The sequence below is a fragment of the Canis aureus genome, chromosome X (assembly GCF_053574225.1).
Source record: "Canis aureus isolate CA01 chromosome X, VMU_Caureus_v.1.0, whole genome shotgun sequence".
Taxonomy (NCBI): Eukaryota; Metazoa; Chordata; class Mammalia; order Carnivora; family Canidae; genus Canis; species Canis aureus.
Window position 1 is genome coordinate 55,428,587 of NC_135649.1, and position 13,398 is coordinate 55,441,984.

Below are 13,398 nucleotides of genomic sequence, written 5' to 3' on the forward strand. Positions count from 1 at the left end.
TTAATTGATTTAAATATTTGGGAGCTCCCACATTTGGGGCATATATATTAAGGATTTTTAAGTCCTCTTGTTGGATAGATCCTTTAAGTATGATATAGTGTCCTTCTTCATCTCTCACTACAGTCTTCGGAGTAAATTTTAGTTTATCTGATATAAGGATGGCTACCCCTGCTTTCTTTTGAGGACCATTTGAATGGTAAATGGTTCTCCAACCTTTTCTTTTCAGGCTGTAGGTGTCCTTCTATCTATAATGAGTCTCTTGTAGACAGCAAATAGATGGGTCATGCTTTTTTATCCAGTCTGAAACCCTGCGCCTTTTGATGGGGTCATTAAGCCCGTTCACGTTCAGAGTTACTATTGACAGATAGGAGTTTAGTGTCATCCTGATATCTATTCAGTCTTTTTTTTTTTTTGTGGATTGTTCCACTGGACTTCTTCTTAAAGGGGTATTTTAAGATTCCCCCTTAAAATTTCTTGCAGAGCTGGTTTGGAGGTCACATATTCTTTCAGTTCCTGCCTATCTTGCAAGCTCTTTATCTCTCCTTCCATTCTGAATGAGAGCCTGCTGGATAAAGTCTTCTTGGTTGCATGTTCTTCTCATTTACAACCCTGAATATATCCTGTCAGCCCTTTCTGGCCTTCCAGGTCTCTGTGGAGAGGTCTCCTGTTACCCTAATACTCCTCCCCCTAAAAGTCAGGGATTTCTTGTCTCTTGCTGCTTTAAGGATCTTCTCTTTATCTTTGGAATTTGCAAGCTTAACTATTAAATCTCGAGGTGTTGAACGGTTTTTATTGATCTTAGGGGGGGATCTTTCTATTTACTGGATCTGAATGGCTGTTTCCCTTCCCAGATTAGGAAAGTTTTCAGCTAGGATTTGTTCAAATACATATTCTGGACCTCTGTCCCTTTTGTCGCCCTTGGGAACCCCAATTAAAAGTAGGTTTTTCTAAAAAAAAAAAAAAAAAAAGTAGGTTTTTCTTACTCTGGCTGTTGTTTATTTCTCTTAATCTAACCTCATGGTCTTTAAATTGTGTCTCTTTTTTCCTCAGTTTCCCTCTTTGCCATCAACTTGTCTTCTATATCACTCACTCATTCTTCCACCTCATTAACCCTGGTCGTTAGCACTTCTAGTTTTGATTGCATCTCATTCAATTGATTTTTAATTTCTGCCTGATTAGATCTAAACTCTGCAGTCATGAAGTCTCTTGAGTCCTTTATGCTTTTTTCTAGAGCCACCAGTAGCTGTATAATAGTGCTTCTGAACTGGCTTTCTGACATTGAATTGTAATCCAGATTTTGTAACTCTGTGGGAGAGAGGACTATTTCTGATTCTTTCTTTTGAGGTGAGGTTTTCCTTCTAGTCATTTTGCTCAGTGCAGAGTGGTGAAAAACAAGTTGTATTGGGAAAAGGAGAAAAAGAGAGGAGAGAAAGAAGGAAAGAAAAGAGAAGAAGAAAAAAGGAAGAAACAAAGAAAAAAGAAGAAAGAAAGAAAAAGAAAGAAAGGGGAAAAAAGGGTGGGTGAAGCAAAGAGAAACAAAAAGCAAAGAAAAAATAAAACACGGGGGAGTATCTTCTGATTCTGTATACTTTAATCTCTTGACTTTCCCTAGAACATGTCTGTCTAGTTGGTCTTCTAGGGGAGGGGTCTGTTGTGGTGATTTTCATGTGTTAGCACTTGGGGGAGCTGCTCTGCCCCCTGCCTGGTGCAGGAATCAATGGGGGTGGTTTACCCTGTGTTGTCCCAGAAGGAACAACTCCAGAGGTGGCAGCCAGCTCTGGAGCCCTGGATTCAGCTCCCGCAGTAACTACTGAGCTCTCCATCTGCAGGGCCTGGATGCTCCGGGGAGGGGCCGCTGATCTGCTCAGCTCCGGGCAGGAGTGTCCTTGCTGTCCTGGGCCCTCCAAGCTTGTGCGTGTCCCGGGGGAAGGCTGGATCCTGGGCTGTGTCCCCGGCGCCCAGTGCTCCCGGGCCTGGCTGTTGGATTTGACCTCCGGGTGGCTCAGCCGCCTCTCCGTGGAGCTGCTGCCCGAGCCCCTCCAGCTGCTCCCAGGTCAATGCCTGCGCGCACTGCAGTCCTTTAGGGAGCTCGGCACACTCTCCCTGGTGCGCAGGTGTCTGTTAGTGTCTCAGGGAGCCTGAGGGCATTCCCGCCCCTCCTGGGGTCCTGCTCTAACTCCCTGCAAGCACCTTTCTGTACGGGAAGATTGGTGAAGCTCTTGCTTCTGCAGGCAGGGCTCTCCTGTCCTGGGGACACTCACCCCGGCCTTAGCCCGGCTCCTCGCGGGGCCCCTCCCCCTTGGATGCCTGTTGATTCTTTAATTATTTTTCCCCCGTCTTCCTACCTTGATAGCAGTGCGAACTCTTCTCACTGTAGTATTCCAGCTGTTCTCTCTTTAAATCTCATGCCGAATTCATAGATTTTCAGGATGATTTGAAGGTTATCTAGGTAATTTGTTGGGGACAGGTGATTTGGGGATCCTACTCTTCTGCCATCTTGCCCCTCCTCCACGAGTTAATTTTTTTTTTAATTTTTATTTATTTATGATAGTCACAGAGAGAGAGAGAGAGAGAGAGAGAGAGGCAGAGACACAGGCAGAGGGAGAAGCAGCCTCCATGCACCAGGAGCCCGACGTGGGATTCGATCCCAGGTCTTCAGGATCGCGCCCTGGGCCAAAGGCAGGTGCTAAACCATTGCGCTACCCAGGGATCCCCTCCACGAGTTAATTTTAAGGAACGAATTATTTAAAGCAACAAATTCGATAATTTAATGCTAGAGAAATAAAATAGATGTGTCACTATTTAGATATGACTCTATAGCTTTATATAACTTCTTGCAAGATACATCCACTAAGGCAAAAGAAACAATACCAAGAATGAACTATTGGGGCTTCATCAAGATAAAAAGCTTTTGCACAGCAAAGGATACAGTCAACAAAACTAAAAGACAAATTACAGAATGGGAGAACATCTTTGCAAATGACATGCCAGATATAGGACTAGTATCCAAGATCTATAAAGAACTTATTCAACTCAACACCAAAGAAACAAACAATCCAATCATGAAGTGGGCAAAAGACATGAACAGAAATCTCACAGAGGAAGACATAGACATGGCCAACATGCACATGAGAAAATGCTCTGCATCACTTTCCATCAGGGAAATACAAATCAAAGCCACAATGAGATACCACCTCACACCAGTGAGAATGGGGAAAATTAACAAGGCAGGAAACCACAAATGATGGAGAGGATGCAGAGAAAAGGGAACCCTCTTACACTGTTGGTAGGAATGTGAACTGGTGCAGCCACTCTGGAAAACTGTGTGGAGGTTCCTCAAAGAGTTAAAAATATATCTGCCCTACACCCAGCAATTGCACTGTTGGGGATTTACCCCAAAGATACAGATGCAATGAAACACCGGGACACCTGCACCCCAATGTTTATAGCAGCAATGTCCACAATAGCCAAACTGTGGAGGGAGCCTCGGTGTCCATCGAAAGATGAATGGATAAAGAAGATGTGATTTATGTATACAGTGGAATATTACTCAGCCATTAGAAACTACAAATACCCACCATTTGCTTCAACGGGATGGAAGTGGAGGATATTATGCTGAGTGAAGTAAGTCAATGGGAGTAGGACAAACATTGTCTTTTCTCATTCATTTGGGGAATATAAATAATAGTGAAAGGGCATATAAGGGAAGAAATGTGTGGGAAATATCAGAAAGGGAGACAGAACATAAAGACTCCTAACTCGGGAAACAAACTAGCAGTGGTGGAAGGGGAGGAGGGCGGGGAGTGGGGGTGAATGGGTGACGGGCACTGAGGGGGGCACTTGACGGGATGAGCATTGGGTGTTATTCTGTATGTTGGTAAATTGAACACCAATAAAAAATAAATTTATTATAAAAAAAATAATTGGAAAAAAAAAGAATTCAGACTGCTCCTTTAAAAAATATAAATAAATAAATCCTTGTTTCTCCTCTCATATGATTCAAGCTATATCAGGGAGTATAAAGAACTTTAAATTCTCCTTTTAATAGATAAAAATAGAAAGAACTTCATTTTCAGTATTTTTAGGATAAGTAAATATGATTACAACAAAAATAATTTTTTAATAATTATGCAGAAGAACATGATTGCCATCTACATAAAAACCAATAAGAACATTTTATATTATCCAACTTTTAAGCATACTGGCAGGTACTTATAATTACTTTCCCAACAATGCCATATTAGTAAATCTTTTCAGAAAAAAAATAACTAAAGTGTTTCTTTGTGGTTGTTCTTTGTTTTTGGTCTTAAAAAAAAAATCTCTTACCCTGGATACCTTTCAGAGGGTAGCTAGGGTACTTCAGCTTCATTTTCAAACTCCCAGAGATGATGTTTAAATTCTTCAGCAATCTGAGATGGCAAGTAATTCTATGCTGGATGATTGATATATTAACTATAAGTTTGTACAAGACGGCATTGCATTATATTGCAATTGTTGGCATTTAGCGTAAGTAAATGGATAAAAAGCATGATGAAACTCTTTTATTACACTGCACTGTTTCTTCCACAAATTATAAATTTTTATGGCAAAATTATAGCTAAAAGAAGCATAAGGTTTATTGCAACATCATTTTTATCGTATTTCTTTGTTTTTGTTTTGTTTTGTTGCTTGCCTTTATAATGGGAAATTCAGGTTACAAAAGCAATGATCTAGGAGGTGGGGCAAGATGGAGGAAGAGTAGGTCCCCAAGTCACATGTTCCCACCAATTTACCTAGATAACTTTCAAATCATCCCGAAAACCTACGAATTCGGTCTGAGATATAAAGAGAGAACAGCTGGAATGCTAAAGTGAGAAGAGTTTGTGCTTCTATCAAGGTAGGTAGACAGAAGAAAATAAAGAAATAAAAACGCAACCAAGGGGGAGGGGCCGTGAGGAGCTGGAAGAAGACCCCACGGAGAGTGCCCCGTGGACAGGAAAGCGCAGTCCCAGAGAAGCAGAAACTTTACCAATCTTCCCCACGGAAAGGCGCTCACAAGGAACTCGGGCAGGAACCCAAGAGGGGCAGGGATGTCCTCAGGCTCCCAGGGACACTAACAGAGGACCTGTGCCCTGGGGTAGAGAGCACCACACACCTGGGTCGAGGTCCCTAAAGGGCTGTAGGGAGCCCCCTTTGGGGCTTCTGGAGCAGCTCAGGCAGCGGCTCGGCCAGTGGCTCCGGGTGGAGGGGGCTAGCGGCACCTGGAGCGTGATTCCAGGCATGCAGGCCCCAGATCCCAGCGCACCGGGGGACACAGCCCAAGATCTGGTGCTTCCCCCTGGACAGAGGGAGGCCAGGAGGACACAGTGAAGCAAGGAGGCTCCTACCGCGGGACCCGAGGTCTTCAGATCAGCACCCCTCCCCCCCAGCATCTAGACCCCTGCAGACTGGGAGCCTCAGTAGTTACTGCAGGGGCTGACTCAAGAGCTGGAGAGCTGGCTGCTACGACTGCTGTTGTTCCTTCTGGTGTCACCTTGTACCTGGGACTGAGCAGGGGCCTCACAGGATAAACAACTCCCACTGAGCCGTGCAACTGGCAGGGGGCTGGGCAACTCCCCCAGGTGCACACACCTGAGAATCAACACAGCAGGCCCCTCCCCTAAAGACCAGCTTGAAGGAGAGGGGAAAAGCAAGTTATTGACCAAGCAGCACTGGAAAGTTCCAGGGGAAGTCAAGGGATTTACAGTATATAGAATCAGAGGACACCCCCCCCCTTTTTTTTGTTTTCTGTTTGTTACCTGGCCCCCCATTTTTTCTCTTTTTCTCCTTTTTCCAGTACTTGTTTTTGGCCACTCTGCACTGAGCAAAATGACTAGAAGGAAAAACTCACGACAAAAGAAAGAATCAGAAACAGTACTCTTTCCCACAGAGTTACAAAATTTGGATTACAATTCTATGTCAGAAAACCAATTCAGAAGCACAATTATGAAGAAAAAATAAAAATAAAGAAAAAGTTAAAAAAATTGTGGCTCTAGAAAAAAGCATAAAGGATTCATGAAACTTCATTACTGCAGAACTTAAATCTAATCAGGACAAACTTAAAAATCAATTAAATGAGATGCAATCCAAACTGGAGGTCCTAACAATGAGGATTAACAAGGTAGAAGAACAAGTGAATGACATAGAAGACAAGTTGATGGCAAGGAAGGAAGCTGAGAAAAAAAAAGAGAAACAATTAAAAGACCATGAGGATAGGTTAAGGGAAATAAATGACAGCCTCAGAAGGAAAAAAATTAGAAAATGATAGCACCTTTATGAATTATTAAATATAAACAAAAACAAAACTTGAGGAAATGTTAGGCAACTATTTTGTTTGTCACTCATCTGAAATCCACCCAGATGGGGCTCACTTGAACTATAGAAGTAAATACTATGTTGTAAACTCATTCGAAGCATAACAGGACTCTGTACAGAGGATAGGGTTCTATTTTTACTGTCTGCAATAGCATAATTAAGGACCTATTGTAACAAAAGTGCACCCACAATAGGAGTAGTATCTTACCTTCACTGTGTGATTAAGAAAGGTTAATGTTTAAATAAGTTTTTTTTTAAATTTTTATTTATTTATGATAGTCACACACACACACAGAGAGAGAGAGAGGCAGAGACACAGGCAGAGGGAGAAGCAGGCTCCATGCACCGGGAGCCAGACGTGGGATTCGATTCCGGGTCTCCAGGATCGCGCCCTGGGCCAAAGGCAGGCGCCAAACCGCTGCACCACCCAGGGATCCCAGAAAGGTTAATGTTATTGTATAAATTAACTATGCATATTCTCAAATGACCTCAATTCTTTTTTTTTTATGACCTCAATTCTTAAAATCATTTCCTAAATTATGGTAAAATTTCATTGTTATTTTGAATTCTGACATACTTCTTTAATATCACTAACTTTGGTGAAAAGATACTCATTTTGACTTTCATATTACAACCATTTTATCAAGCCCAAGTAGGTTTTCTTTTTTTTTTTTTTATTTATTTATGATAGTCACAGAGAGAGAGAGAGAGAGGCAGAGATACAAGCAGAGGGAGAAGCAGGCTCCATGCACTGGGAGCCTGACGTGGGATTCGATCCCGGGTCTCCAGGATCGCGCCCTGCGCCAAAGACAGGCGCCAAACCGCTGCGCCACCCAGGGATCCCCCAAGTAGGTTTTCAAAAGTTTTTATTCACTGAAATTGAGATGAAGACCTTTTTAAAAAGTAACATAGACAAAATAATAAAATCAACATGCAATATGATTTCCAGAGACAAGATGTAGATAAATTTTATTGCCTGATTTTATTTAAGGAGTGATCTTACTTAACTCATTCAATTTACTTACGAATTTCTAGAGAAATTTGTGATAATTTCTCCACAGAATACAGATAAAAATCACTGTATAAGCTCTTCTTTTCATAAGTTTGTTGGGTTTTAAATTATTATACATAGATTTCTTGGGCTTAATATGCCCATAATTTCCTTCAGGCCCATTAAAGAAAATAAACATATTTCATTTTCCAAAACTCATTATCTTTTAAGAATGTCTCCTGGAGGGCTTTCAATACCTTGCACAAATATGCAAATACTTATATGGATGTCCAAAATAGAGATCTCATATATATTTCATGTTCTGGCTTGAAGATGAGAATGAGTAGCATACCTTTATTTTTCTAATCCTTGTTACATTGTGTAAATAAGGATTTTATGAAAAAAGAATAATGGTGGGTTCCTAATCTAAAAATAACATTCTCTTTTCATTGTGGGAGTTTGGGAGCATAGTGGGTAGGGAGGACATACTGATGCTATTTTATTTTGTTGACCAAACATAGATTTTTCCCAAGTGAAACTGGGAATCTCAACACCCTTAAGCATCAGGACCTTCTTTCAGATTCTAAAAAGCTTTACTGTGATGTATCTAGCCCTGACTGTTCTGATCTTCATGCACCTGGTGATACTAAGGACAGTGCCTGGACATTTATTTTAGTGTTTTTCTAGTATATTCTCTAGCAAGAAGTGTCATACTTCCATCTGCAGACAATATTTCCCTTATTATAATCATAACTTTGCACCCAATCTTCCTACCATCAGGAGTTGCCTTACTCTGATTTTCTACCAAACTCAAAATGAAACCATACACCTATTTGGATACTTCTGCAGAATATAATCATTTTGATTGTTGGAGTAAATACAATAGATTCTGTAAATTTCTACTTCAACTGAAAGTAATTTTTAAAAATAAATTAAAGTCACAAAGATTAGTTAGGAACTTGAATTACCTACCAGTCTTGTGTGTACAGACACAGGAGTTTTGAAAGTTGTCACTGAATAGCTGCAGTCAGAAACACTGTAAGGATCAGAACTGCTGGAGGAACACTTGGAGATGGAATCACAGGCCACAAAGGTGTTATCAAGAGGCAGTTCCTGGATGATGTGGTGTTTTGAATTCAGGGGAGTTTCAGGCTGGATCTGGAAGGCAGGCTGTGGAGAGGCTGACTTATAGTGCCTGGCCAAATCAGGGCTGTCAGGCTTGAAGGTAGTAGGTATAGTGCCCCAGTTGTACTTGCACATGGTTTGTTCTTCCAGCTCAATGGGAATGTCTAGTGTGACAGTGTTTCCATCATTGTCAGCATCATTTGCCTTAGTTTCTTCAATAGTGACAAAGTTAAGCAATAAGTTCTTAGGGGTATGCTTTTTCTTCTTCTTCTTTTTCGTCTTCTTTTTCTTCTTCTTCATCACCATCATTATCATCTGCCTGTTTTCTGGGTTTGGAGTAACCCATTCAGAATTTTGCTTGTTTTTCTGAGCAGCCTTAAGGTGCGGTGATTGGTGGCATCTTACTATAGCAGTAATGAAAATAACAAGGATGACAGTTATGGTGCCAGCAATAATAGCAACCATGATCTTGACATAGTCACTGGTTGATGAGGATGCATCAGTTGTCCCAATCTTTGGGGCCACTGGTGCTTCGATGTTTTTGTACACCAATTCATGAATCCATGTAGCATTGGTCACTGACTCATTCACAAATAGATTAACAGTTACAACATTGAAGAGAGATTCAGGTTGTCCTAAGTCCTTAGCTTTAATTATCAGTCTGTGTAATCCAAGGTCTGTAACAACACATTTCTCCTTCAGTGTAATGTTGCCTGTTGTTTGGTCAATTATAAACAGACTTTTTGTGTTTCCCCCTACAATGCTGTAATGAAGCTCTGCATTCATGCCAGTGTCGTTGTCAACAGCAAATACTGTAAAGACCACTGTGCCTGGATTAGTGGATGGTAGAACCAATTCATAGGAGTTGTTGGAAGAAGGGACAATGAAAACTGGTTTGTTGTCATTGACATCAACCACATTTATGGTCACTTTGGCAGTTGAAGAATGTGATATCTTACCACCATCTTCAGCCTTTACATAGAAAGTATAACGTTCTTGTTTTTCTCTGTCAAATGAGATATTTGGTTGGATGACACCAGTCTGTGGATCAATGGTGAATTCATCATTCAAATCTAAAATGGAGAGAGTGACTACAGAATTTTCTCCATAATCTGGATCAGTTACAGTGATTAGTCCTACTGTGCCATGTCTTGGAAGGTTTTCTGGGACATAGAAGTTGTACTCATTGTGAGTAAAAATTGGACTGTTGTCATTCTGATCAAGAATGGTTACTGAGACTGTGGCATTGGTTATTAAGGATGGCATCCCCTTATCTTTTGCCAGAACTGTGAAGGAATACTTTTCCTGTTTCTCTCTATCCAGTTTCTTCACTACAGTCAGAATGCCTGTATGATGATCCAGGTTGAATTCAGATGGAGCATCAACACCTAGCAGATAATTTATCTCCGCATTATGTCCACTGTCTGCATCCATTGCACTTATTTCTGTCAACTTGGTTCCAGGAGAGTTATTCTCAAGAAGAGAAAGACTTATGAGAGGCTGGGTGAAAACAGGAGCATTGTCATTTTCATCTTTCACTTTAACAAGGAGCACGGATGATTGATTCAGAGGAGGTTTGCCAACATCTGCAGCTAGTAATTTAATTGCATATTCTCTTGTGGACTCATAGTCAAGATATGCAGCAGTCTCCAGGAGAAACTGATTACTGAATACTGGCCTTAATCTGAAAGGGACTTCATGATCTGTGAAGCATGTCACCATGCCATTATGGTCAGCATCTTTATCTGTCACGGTTATGAGAGCAATTTTGGTGTTGAGTGGAGCATTTTCTGAAAGAACCACAGTGCCATTGATTGGATTAATGATGTATCTTATGTCAATTGACGGAGCATTATCATTGATATCTGTAACATTTACTAGAACCATTGCTTTTGCTGGTATCAATCCACCATCACTTGCCAAAATCAGTAACTTGTGGTTTGGTGATGCCTCCCTATCCAGTGGTTCTTGGATTGTGATAAGTCCAGTGGTGGTGTTGAGGTGAAATAGCCTCTTAGCGATGTTGGAGACTAGGTTGCTGAAATAGAATTGAATCTTGGCATTTTCACCTATGTCGGCATCTGTGGCATGAAGCTGTGTCACTGAAGTACCTACAGGAGCATTTTCTGGTATATTGACTTCAATCTCATCCTCTTTGAAGACTGGACAGTTGTCATTTGTGTCAGCAACACTTATTTGCAAAATAGCAGTACTGGATCTTTGAGGAAAACCACCATCTTCAACCTTTACTTTCATTACATATGTATCCTTTTCTTCCCTGTCTAACTCCTTTTGAACAATCAGCTGTGGCATCTTGTCTCCTTCTGGTGTTTCAATGACATCAAGCCCAAAAGTACTTTGACCCTAGAAAACATACAATGAAACATATTTTAACCTATGTAATAAGACCAATTTTCAATTTATTGAAGTCATGTAACATAGGATCAGCTCAGAAATAGGTGCCAGAAGACTTAAGTTCTAAGTCTCAATTCTGTCTGTAGTATTGTGACCACAAGCAAGTTGCTTAACATCTCCAAGCATTTGTAAAATTAGAGACTTGTGCTATAAGATGTTCTGAGAGCTTTTCAGTTCATAGCATTTTATGGTAATAAATGTAAGTCAGTTATGTAAAGTATTGAAGTCTACAAAAGGAAAAAGTATAAAAAGTTATTGGTATTTCACATAGTGAATGAAATTATATGTGAATTAACCATGGTTACTCCAAATGAATGGAAATATTTTACTGTAGATTTCAGTTGCCTAGGATGCTTTTTCACCACCAGAAGTAACAATCAAGTATAAAGATATCCATCCAAGACAAGAACATACATCTGAAAATATGAGTAAAGCCTCTGATGGTGGGAGAAAATACACAAACTGTGATAAGAATAAAACTTTGTGTAAAATACACAGAATTTCTATTTTTTATATAGAAACAGGTGTTAAAAATGAAATTTTCTTGGAAATTAACAATGCAATATTATTTAACTTTATTGTTATTTTTTAAAAATGAGCAAACACAATAGACTGAAAATCACATGTTAAAATGTCAAATCGGAAAATATAGCTTGGAAAAGTACCAATTTTCTTTTCATGTCCATGGAGTCAGATTGTGGGGATCTTTAAAAAAGTCTTCTTTGGTTCTAGCTTCCATTTAAATCTCCAAGGAGGAAGTGCAATTCATATAAAATTGTAAAATATTTAACATGCATGGGCTATCTTAAGTGCTGCTTATCAGCACACAAAGGGTCTCATATTACTTTTTAAAGATTTTACTTATTTATTTTGACAGAAAGAGAGAAAAAGAGAGCAGGGAAAGTGGCAGAGGCAAAGGGAGAAGATCTCAAGCAGACTCCATGCTGAGCATGGAACCCAAAATGGGACTCAATCTCATGACTCTGAGATCATGACCTGAGCCAAGATCAAGAGTCTCATGCTTAGTTGACTGAGCCACCTAGACACCCCAAGGGTCTCATAATTTTAACAAGTCTTTTAAATAGTCATATATCCTAATTTTGATAAAGTCCAATTTATCAAAAAAATTAAATCTCTTCCTTGAAGTACAATAGGATGAAACTTACACAGATAGTTGTTTTGCTGACTGATTGATTAGTATTGCTGATTGCCTCTCACAGGCAGTCTTATCCAGTTATCTGTAACCTTTTGACAGAAATGAATGAGATTAAAAGGTACTGGAGGATGTGAAAAAATTATCAGAAGAGTACCTTAAGATTCCTATTACATGGGTGATTTATAAATCTTTACACACACACCCCACTTTATTTATTTATTTATTTATTTATTTATTTATTTATTTATATTAAAGGTTTATTTATTTGAGAGGGATAGCACAGATGGAGAGTGAGGAGAAGCAGACTACCTGCTGAGCAGAGTCGAATGTGGGGCTCTCTCCCAGGACCCTGAGATTATGACCTGAGCCTAAGGTGGACACTTAACTGACTGAGCCACGCAGGTGCCCTAACCTGCTATATTTTTAAATTATTCATAGATTTGTTTAACACAAAAGTTACTGGCATGTGGCAGGGATCAGTTATTGGTCTCTCATTTATGTGCTCTGCATTTAAAAACAAGTTAACATCTGAGGGAGTATTTTTTTTCACAGTTTTATCATAGCAATTTCTAAAACATGATCCTAAATGTTAGAAACAAATAACTGATATTCAGTTAATAGGGGTCACTAAACTATATGGTGAGATTATATGGTTATATTATAGTTTTATTTACCAAAATGTTATAATTGTGTATATATGATCTTGTACAATATTCAAATACATCTATCTGGTACCTCTTGAAGTGTATTTCTGCAAATTTCAGGATTTTTTTTTGTGCTGATATTCACTTACATTTTTATTCAAATCTAGAACCATAATATATCTTGGTAGAAGAATTAGATGTTTATTATTAAATTTAAGGTGGCATTTCAGAAATAGTAAGAGTTTGGGTTCTCCTACTCTGCTGCCATCTTCCTCTCTCCTTGATCTGCTTCAATGTGAATTTTAAAAAATCATATGATGTAATCAATGTGTGTTGGGTATCTTGTTTTAAATCCATACAATAGAATGAATATTTTATTAATATTTAATTCATATATACCAATTAAAATTTGCCTTTCCTTTGAATAAAGTGCTTAGCAAGGGAAACATTTTTCAAGTCAGAACTATTTAAAAGTGCAAAAGTTATTTAAAATTTGATCTAAAGGGCAGCCCTGGTGGCTCAGTGGTTTGGCGCCACCTTTAGTCCAGGACGTGATCCTGGAGACCTGGGAATGAGTCCCATGTCAGGCTCCGTGCATGGAGCCTGCTTCTCCCTCTGCCTGTGTCTCTGCCTCTCTCTCTCTCTCTCTCTGTCTCTCTCTCTCTGTGTGTGTCTCATGAATGAATAAATAAAATCTTTTTTTTTTAAAGAGCTGTTTAAAAAATTTATCTAAA

The 13,398-nt window shown here is 39.6% G+C and overlaps 1 protein-coding gene across 3 annotated transcripts in view; it reads right to left on the reverse strand.

Moving 5' to 3' along the window:
• Positions 1–13,398, reverse strand: part of PCDH11X (protocadherin 11 X-linked) — a 475,627-nt gene that overhangs the window by 334,691 nt on the left and 127,538 nt on the right. For all 3 annotated transcript variants that reach the window (XM_077890193.1, XM_077890191.1, XM_077890194.1), the window contains exon 3: positions 8,297–10,813. In XM_077890193.1, the coding sequence (XP_077746319.1) occupies positions 8,297–10,813 (2,517 nt within the window). The remainder of the gene's footprint in view (positions 1–8,296; positions 10,814–13,398) is intronic.